Source organism: Crassostrea angulata, chromosome 8 (genome assembly GCF_025612915.1).
Source record: "Crassostrea angulata isolate pt1a10 chromosome 8, ASM2561291v2, whole genome shotgun sequence".
In the NCBI taxonomy this organism is placed as follows: Eukaryota; Metazoa; Mollusca; class Bivalvia; order Ostreida; family Ostreidae; genus Magallana; species Magallana angulata.
In genome coordinates this window covers 34875524-34885762 of record NC_069118.1, presented here as the reverse complement: position 1 = coordinate 34885762, position 10239 = coordinate 34875524, and the positions used below count along the sequence as shown (strand labels likewise).

The 10239-nt window shown below is 35.0% G+C and overlaps 1 protein-coding gene across 1 annotated transcript; it reads left to right on the top strand.

Moving 5' to 3' along the window:
• Nucleotides 1-857: 857 nt before the first annotated feature.
• Nucleotides 858-7115, top strand: LOC128159415 (uncharacterized). Its single transcript, XM_052822495.1, has 8 exons — nucleotides 858-913; nucleotides 1675-2160; nucleotides 2276-2401; nucleotides 2706-4006; nucleotides 4543-4746; nucleotides 5073-5222; nucleotides 5512-5615; nucleotides 5772-7115. The coding sequence occupies exons 1-8, from the start codon at nucleotides 864-866 to the stop codon at nucleotides 5847-5849; spliced, it is 2499 nt and encodes an 832-aa protein (XP_052678455.1). The 5' UTR covers nucleotides 858-863; the 3' UTR covers nucleotides 5850-7115.
• Nucleotides 7116-10239: the final 3124 nt, after the last annotated feature.

Below are 10239 nucleotides of genomic sequence, written 5' to 3'. Positions count from 1 at the left end.
AAAAAAAATTAGGGAAATAATTACCTCTCCATGGTAACATTCTTTAGATTTTAAATTGATCTGCCAGCCTTTAATATTGTTAAATTAATATTTTATATTTCATTACTGCACAATATTTCATTACCGCAGTTACATTCTATAATGTTTTAAAGTTGCTTAGCTAAGATTTGCCACCTTTTAATCTCAGTATTCGTTAATTTACAAAGGTTGCCGGAGTCTCTACTGGTCAAGTACATTTAATTTTGGTTTTTACATCTTAAAAGTTTTCAATACTTAGAGTTAATATCCCTGTATTTTTTTTTACATACTCCCATAAAAGTTTGAGGGACTGGCTCCAAATTTAAACATTTATTGATTGAAAATGTTTGTTGCGATAAATAGCCCCCCCCCCCCCCCGCCAATGCTACATGCCTGCTTTAAGATTTTATTTTTAAAATTCTCCATGATGGTTTTAGATGCCAGTGAGGTGCTTGAAGTTTTAAAAATAGTTTTTCAGTTGTAATAGTACATGTTTATATATAAATTGTTGATTCAAATAATTGATGTTACTCGAACCATCAAAATACACCTAAAAGTTACCTAAAGATGGTGATCATTAATAATTAAGTCTGGTCAGCTGGTATTTACAATGTACAGATAAATCATAATTACTATAATTTACTAATATTTTCAAATGAATTTTAGATTTATTTCTGCTAAAGAGAACAATCTGCATTTTCAAAAATGTTTTGTTCGTCAACATCTTCACCAGCTTGGGTTTTTGGTCTCCGTTGGACCTGTGGACCACAGACCAGGAAAAGTCAATATTAGATCGGGCTCGAAATTTGCTGTTTTCGTTTTCTCCATGTTTGATAACATCAATCATGGAGGACGATGAGGCAACAGATGAGTTATTCGTTGCAATGCAACCCTCGTTAGTATTTCATGGCAGGGACTAACTTATCTAAGATTTTATTTTAACTGTTTCAATCTTTCGTTTAAAAAGCACTCATGACACAATCATCTCCCCGATAATTTTGATATATGCAGATCGATGCATTTCTGCAATGTGCATCATATTACAGCTGCAAATGCACCACTAAGATATTGTGCATATCTTAAATACATTTTATAAGTCTATGCATTTCATTTATTAGAAGAGTAGAAATGTCATCAGGTTTAATGGTAATGGGAACTATGAGGGCATTATTTTTTATTTGGTTGCAGAACTTTTTAAAACACAATTTTAAAAGGAACAAAACTGTTTTGCTAATAATCACAAGAATTGAAGATGAGAAAAGTGACTAATAAATATGTTGATAAATGTTTTCTAGATTTTTTCTTCTTCAACAAAACATGACATACAATAATCAACTAGAAATTTCATAAATAATGGCCTCCTTGGCTGCTCTCAACAGCTTTAATAAGTTTAAAATGTTAAACTATGTTGGCCATGTTCAGCAGCAAAGTTGTTAACAAACTTGAAATCAATGGGCAGACAACTGGGTCAATTAGAGTCTGTCTTTGTAAACAAGAAGTTATGATTTTAATAAATATGGTGGTTTTTTATATTGTTGAGTTGTTATAATCTACACAATGTACTTATACAGTCTACATTAAAATTGCTCTTATTTGTGTAAAAGCATTTATTAATAAGAGCATCTTATTATTTTAATCAAGACTCATTTGTTGTAGAACCCAATATAAAGAAACTAAAGAGAATACACACAATGATGAAGAAGGATGTGAGGAATATGATGATACAGGCGATGAGTTTGGCACGGCAGAAGATGATGATGACAGAGAAATAATCGATGAATTTGAGGAAGAAAGTGCTACAGAGGAGACCACAGAGAGGGTGCTTGACAATAGTGACAGCGCTGACAATAACAGCAACATTGTACCCAATAAACTAATGTACCCGGAGGCGGACCCAGAGCAGTCTAATTCAAGTGCCGACCCAGACACCAGTCAGTCATCTGACCAAGCCAGTGACAATGTACGTTATCTGAGAAAGAGGAGGCAGCTTGAAACGTTTAGCTTACCTCTGAATGACAGCCTACAGGATGACGTTGACCTCATTAAGAGAAGTCTGGCCTCCGACCACAAGAACATGTCTGGAGACAAGGACTCTACAACGAGTGATGTGATGGAAATTAAGCCAGCACCTCAGCCCATCAGGTAAAGTCTGCTCAAGTATTCATTTCTCCTGGACAATGTCAGATTTCTTTGCAGTAAGTGCGATTGTTTAGTTGCATGGTTGCATAACAAAATCATGACATATGGTTATTTACAGGGTAGATCACACTTATGATGTATTGCCAATGTTACTGGACAAACAACTCCCTAAAGGATGGACGAGGAAAGTTGTCCAAAGACTAAGTGGCAAATCTGCTGGCAAATACGATGTGTATATCTACAGGTAAAATTTAAGATCAATTGGAAAACAAAATTTATTTTTTCATTTTATCTGAGTGTATTTTGATATGTAAAAATTATTGCCAATAGTGTTGCAAAAAATGTTTTGTTTTTAGAGCATCAAGAAATCTTGTAAGTCTAAATTAAATATGTTCGTAGTTAAATATTGGCATGAAGAAATATGAAATAAATAGAAATGTTATCAACAGGACATAGAAGTTAAACTGAATTTATTTACAAATCAAAGGTAAAAATAATTAGTAATATTTTTCTTATGCTTACTTGACGGAGATGCAATCCTCTTTCAGCCCAAGTGGAAGGAAGCTGAGGTCAAAGACAGACCTAGCCCGGTATCTGGAGGAAGAAGGAATAACTGAATTGACCGCTGATGACTTTGACTTTACTGTTAGAGGGAAGCATCAATCGGTGGCTCAGCCAAGCAAAAGGAAGATAACAGAAGATGTTGGGAGTGAGATCAAGAGAAAGAGAGGCAGACCAAGTAAAGTATCAAAGGAAATCAGAGAATCGAAAAGTCCTCTCAAGGCTGGAACAACCAGTAAAAAGAGACAGCTGTCTCAGTCCACAGAAAAAACGGCCAGCAGAAAAAGTATTGTGTCTCAGTCCAAGGAAAAAAATGACTCACCCAAAAAAGGCAAAACTATCACTCAAAGACTTGTCATTAAAATGGCTTTCACCACCGGGGAGAGTCACCCAAAATCTCGAAAGAGAAAATCCAAAAACTTGAAGTCAGTGAAGAGAAAAGTGAAATATGACAAGGACAGACAACAGGATGTGAGTGTTGCGAATCAGAAGAACAGTGATACGTTGAGCAAGGAGATTGTGGGGGTTGAGAAAAGAGAGGAAAGATATATGACTCCAAAAAAGAACCCAAGGTTCCGTGAAGTGGTTGAAGAGGACAAGGATGGTGTGAAAAGTCATGGTGCTAATGTGTTCGATTTGTTTGACAGGGAAGGTCACATGGTTATAGGCATGGAAGCAAATCTCAATATGGACAAAGATGATAGCATTGTAAATGGGGCACAAAATGGGAACCAGTTTAAAGAATCGGACTTAAGTCACAGTAGTGCAGCTGTTTTGGATGATTCCAAAAGTCAAAGTAGACTTAAGAGAAGAAGCTCCAGTAATATTGACTATGCTTTACTCTCTGGAAAGAATCGGCGCATTTCATTTGAACGAAGAACATCAGCGCGGGGATCTGGCAGTGAAATCTCTTCAGTAAATCAGACTTCAAATAGAAGTGATCGAGTGAGTGGGTTAGATTCTCCCGATTACAAAAGTGAAGCAGCAGAATTGTCAGAACAAAAAGTGTTAAGTACAAATAATTCTGCATTTAGAACTCACGAGAATGTAAATACTGTTGATGATGATTCTGAAAAAGACAGGAGTGTTGAATTATTAAAATGTCCCCCAAAGGATGTGATAAAGGAATGCCCCCCCTCCTCATCACCCACCCCCCACCAACCATCCAGTCATCCCGCTCAATCCGACACAAAGTCTTCACAATCTACCAGTCCAGAGGTGGAAACAAGTGCTTCAACTGAACAGAGAGAGATTCAGGTGGAGGCAGACGATAATGCACTAGACATAGGTAAAGTGGGGGACAATAGCACTTAAAGACCTGATCAATTTATCTGTAGTATAACTCTGACATGCACTTCCATGTACATATATGTACCAACATTTTCCTCAAAAAACATGAATTTACTGAAACTTTCTTGAATGAAGTTTAGGAAAAAACAATTTATCGATGCTGAGTGTTTATGCAAGATGCAAAAAATGCATGGAGAAATTTCCCATGTAATTACTTTCAATGTACATCACAACATGTACATGTCATGAAAAGACACTGTGTGTAAATATATACAGAAAGACTAACATTTACCAGCATATATAGAGGTGAATATGACAAGTTGACAAAGACACAAATTATTTACTTGCTTACATCATGATTTATATACATTGTACTGGAAAACTTCAAATATTTCATCACTGTACCTGTAGAAAAGATAGAATTGTGCTTTGAAATTAAAACTGTTTTTATTGATCTAAACGTGGATATTGGAAAACAATTTCGATATCATCTTTAGAAAGTTGTGTGCAATGTGTCCTCCTGTTTTACTGTAGAGGAGGACGAGGAGTATGTTCCTGCCCCTGCTGAAGTAGTCCATAGTCCGTACTTCCAGGGTGGGAGATACATGCCTCGCCCAGAGTTACACCGAGATGTCAAGTGGACCCCACCCAAGTCCCCATTCCACCTGATCCAAGAAAGCTTGTACCACGACCCATGGAAACTCTTGGTGGCTACCATATTCCTTAACAGGACCACAGGTAGTGTTGACCTAAACATTTATAGATCTAAATCATGTTAAAATGTTTAGTTTTTAGTTAATATTACTATTCATTTAAATTTTTTAATGAACAAAGTTTGTGTACAGTTAAGTTTTATATGGAATGAACTTCCTCAAATGTCACTCAGTGTATATATTTAGTACAAATTGATTGACTGGTACATGTATTAATTTCTCTCTGTTTTGGACTGGTTCATGGAGAACTCTCTCCTCTTTCTCCCCTCCTTCCCTCCCTCCCTCCCTCCCCCCCCCCCCTCTCTCATTTTGAATTATTTTTGATAAATTTATCCTTTGTTGTCTGTTCAGGAAAAGCTGCTATTCCCATCCTGTGGAAGTTCCTGAACCGCTGGCCAAACCCCGACACTGCCAGGAAGGGGGACTGGCAGGCCATGGCACGACTCCTGGCCCCACTGGGGCTTCACGAAAAGAGGGCCAAGATCATTATCCGCTTTTCAGGTAGGGACCAACACTACGCCAGAGATCTTCATACCATACATTATTACTTCAGTTTTTATGAAATATTTTATAGACTATTTAAATTTTTCTGTAAACAGTTTGATTAAAACATAAAAATTAGTTGTTTTCTAAAAAATGATTCGGTATTTGTATAAATGCTCTGTGAATAGAATAGCTTGAGCATTTATATATCGGTACAAATTATTTCACCCACCCGAGTGAAACAACATAAATTCAATTTATTGTTTCTCAGATTTTGACGAGTGTTTGGAATTCTCTTTAATTTTAGATGAATTTTTGACAAAGGATTGGAAATATCCAATTGAGCTGCATGGAATAGGAAAGTATGGGAACGACTCCTATCGCATATTTTGTGTCAATGAGTGGAGACAGGTGAGTCACTAGGTTTACATATTGAATTCAATCTGTTCAATCAAAATCACTTTACAGCAAATTGTTATAAACACTTACCAGTATTATAATTAAAGGTACACGTGTAACTGTATATAATGTCAATCAGTAATGTAACATAAATCAATTGTTTTCCAGGTGACCCCAACAGACCACAAGTTAAATGACTACCACAAGTGGTTGAGTGAAAATTGGGAGACCCTCGGTTTGCAGTGAGGGTTGTAAAATGGGGGATAGAGTGAGAGGTGTGTAAATGTTGGGGAGGGGGGGGGGGTTATGGAGTGGAATGAGGGATGTGTAACATTGGGGAATAGAATGTGTCACTGGGGAATAGGGGTGTTGGAAATTGATTACCTTTAGTGATGTGATTGCCAACACATCAGACTGGCTTGGACAGAAAAATCACAGTCCTTGATAGCTGTCATCTGTAAAACCAAGCATCTTTCTCAAGAGATGGGATAACTGGTCACAACCATGGATGTTATGTTCATCTGTCTGCATTTCTGTGCTATTCTCCATGGAAACTTCTGCTCCAATTCAATGCTTATTGGTTGATGGTGTAATGTTTATTTTTATTTTCACTGATTTAAAGTTTCGGACATTATTGGGAGCTTAGCAAATAGTTATGAGATGGCTGGCGCCTGTAAATACTTTGCCAATGGAATCTGTTTGTGTTCATTTTTATCTTATTTATCTTATTCACAGCTGTCTTCAACCATTGCAATGTTCATTAACTATTACCACATGCATTTAGTATTTTAATCCCAGGTGAAGTTGTGGAGATTTTGTATAGTTTAGACACAACTTAAACCCAGGTCTGTTTTATGTACATAGATGTATGATTGTTTATATATGAATACTTTTCCAAATGAACATAGTCTACTTGTAAAATGGTCTCTCATATATTGTATATTTGAATTTGTATACCCAGTACATGTAGAATTGTGGTATGAATACTTGGTTTTTTTTTAATGATACTATAGTATCCATGATGGTGTACATGATGTGCAAGCAGTTTTCTTTTTTTAAAGAAAATGTATTTTATACAACGTAAAAGAAGAGTATACTGCACATATTAAATGAAAAATATTATATTTCTAAAATAATCCAAGTTGATTTTATGCATTTTCAGATTTTTTTGTTTATAACTCCTTTTCCCGCCATGAGTTGTTTTAATGTGTTTAAAAATCTAGTTATGAGATTGATGTTACGTGTACAGCTTTTATATTTGATCATTGTTTTCTGGACACAGATTGTGATCTTGGAACATAAATGATAAGTTGTTTATATGTCCAGTGTTTGTGTGCATTTTTTGCATGCCTTTTTTTAATGTTTTATTGTAATGGTTATCTTTATATGATATACATGTATAGCCTTTTTCTAGATATAATTATATTATTCACATTAGAAACCAGCCTCCAACCACAACACACCGACAGAAACAGTCGCTGTTGTAGAATAAAATTTACAAAATCAAAAAAATTACTTGTTGGGATTTTTTTCTTCATTTGGATATTGTAAACCAACTTTTATTCGCGTGCGAGAAACTTTCGCGAGGTTAGCGAATATTTCTCGCCACGAACTAATCCTTTGTCTATAGTTTTTATAACAATACAGGTCTGTATAAGTGTTGGTCGCAAACATTAGTCGTCGAGAACCAGTTAATCGCGAAATAAAGTCGCCGTGAATAAAAATTGGTTTACAGCATTTTTTTAAGCATACATTTTCATACAAAAGTAAGACGTAAAATATGTTGCCTATCTTTTCTTGCAATATGCTCGAATTACTTTTTAGCTCACCTGAGCTGAAAGCTCAAGTGAGCTATTCTGATCACATTTTGTCCGTTGTCCGTCTGTCTGTCCGTCTGTAAACTTTTTACATTTTGAACTTCTTCTCTAAAACCGCTAATCCAATTTCAACCAAATTTGGCACAAAGCATCCTTATGGGAGGGCGAATATAAATTGCAAAAATAAAAGTCCGATCTTTATTCAAAGCGAAAACCTTGAAACTGTAGAAAAAGGGGGGTGCATTTTTAAAAATCTTCTTCTCAAGAACTACCGAGGCAAATTCAACGTAGTTTAGCATAAATTATCCTTATGGGAAGGAAAATATAAATTGCAAAAATTAAGTGCTAATTCTGTTTCAAATCTGAGTTATTACGAAAATAATAATAAAGGAAAGGCGTGTTTCAGCTTCGCGTTCGGCATCCGGTAAAATGGGTAGGCAAGACTTGGTCTGGGCAAAACAAAAGATTGGCAGTTATTAATCTGCCAATCTCATTAAAATTTCAGGATATTTGATGGACCAGTATATTTGTATTCGCTGTAAATATTGTGCAAAATGCGTATTTGGAATTGACGATTGTCGATCTGTCCCGGCTTTTATTTTGCCACGGCCCGGGTTTGCATACCCATTTTACCAAGACTCGTATTCCATACTTCTAAAACGAGGTTCTTTGTTTAAAGCAGCCATGACATTATACGAAAAAGGGTCGATCTGACTATGATAAATTTGCTTGTTGTGCAACAGTTTGCGTATGAAGGGAAATTTTTGAAACATGTAAAATATATTGGTGCCGATTTTCTGAAGTAAATTGAGGCTAAATATTTCAATGCGTTGACAGTTTTCACACATGACGTTGGTGCATGCTAGCTTGTTCTGATTTTCGTTTCGTTTTCATTATTTATGCTTTGTAACCTGGGAACTATCGTCTGTATTTCGTGATTTTTACGTATCAAATCAAACAGAAACTTCGGTAAATCAAACAGTTAACTGTTTACCTGCGCAAATTAAGCAAAATCTGATGTATAAAAAAAGTACTGAAATATAATTCATTCTATCGGTAATTCGGCAGTATCTTTTGGTAGATTAATGCAATAGGTTTTGTTGAGATGCTCGGCATTTTCTCGAGTTTATTCAGTTTAAATAGAATTTGATATCGCTGACGGAAATATGTAGGTATTACCGTATATACATGTATATATATGATTCATTTCGAAAAAATAAATTGTGTTCCTTATTTGTTATAGTGCATGTTTCTTGTGTTTAATTGTTTACAATTTCTTTTTACTAACCATATTTGAGTGAGTGTTAAGCTTCGAATTATAAGCAAGATACAGAGATTTGCTCACAATTCTATGTGTGTACACAGATCTTAAAAACTAAAGATTAAAAAAGTAAAAAGATTGTCAATATTTATTAAGAAAATTTTCATAGTCTGTTCTTCCAGAAACCAACTTTAACAACTAATTGTATTGTAAACTTAACCTTTTTTCGTCATTATTACTCCTACTGTACATGTTATCCTTCACTGTGTTTGTGTACATTTGTATAAACTGATTTTGAACCTCAAATACCAGTGAACTGGTCTTCGAGTGAATAAAAGAATTGAAAATCTTAGACCATTCTTTTTTCCCATTTTAAATGCTGAATAGGAAATACCAAGTTAAAAATCTTTAGCTGAATATAATAAACTCATGTGAACAAAATATGACTCAAACCTAGGCGAACTGTGAACTCTGTATCTTGCTTATAATTCTACGATTGACGCTGAAATTTTGGTTGAACATTCGAAATTCTATATGAATTAGAGTATGTTAAATACTTGTAAAAACAAAATAAAAGAATGATATTCTGTATATACCTACTCTCTGGGGCCCCCTCTTTATACAATAAATAATGTGAAATTTACATCAATTTTGATAGTTTTTCAAACACGAGTAAATAAAAACGACATCTTTAAAACAGTTTCCATAGATCTGACACATTTCTGTTGCGGGGATAAAGTAATTATCGCTATTCCTAAGAAAATATCACAGCGGAAAATTATCCTGGTTTGTACGCGAGGTAAATAACAGTCATTTAATTATAATGGAGAAGACAAATTAAATTTTTGAAGGAATTGAGCACATTGAGGTATAATTTTCTTCTTCACATCTATACATGTAGTATTTTTTAAATAAAATACAATAACTATTATATATTTTTTTTAAATACAATAACTAGTAAGTAGTTGATGAAAAAATTGTACCTATATGCTCTCATATATTTTGATCGCTTTACAAAGGGGGGGGGGGGCAGAACGAATATATATAGGGAATTGGAAGTTAACAACTTAATAGTGTACACCTACTTAATGTTTAGTTTTATAATTTGCGTAGGATTTTCTTATTCTGGTAAAAAAAAACCAGTATCTCATGAAGGTACAATGTCAAAGATTACGTGTATGCAAAAATAAGTGTAAAATTCGAATACTTGACAATATTTATTTTTTGTTATTCTACCGAGGGACCATATGGCACAAATCTTTTGAACACCCATTGTTGCTCAGGTGAGCGATGTGGCCCCATGGGCCTCTTGTTTCAAGGACGGGGGGGGGGGGGGGGGGGTGTAGGTAGGTGATAACTTTCCACGCAATGAAACAGCGAGCACATTTGTGATGTTTACCTTTATAAAGCAAAGGGGTGGGTACCTATGACATTGTGTAAATATTTAGTGAATTTATCATAGTCTTTCCTCTGTGAAATTTTTGATTATTATACCCCACGCAACGAAGTTGCAAGGAGTATATTGTTTTTGACCAGTCCGTCAGTCCTGTTTTGTTTT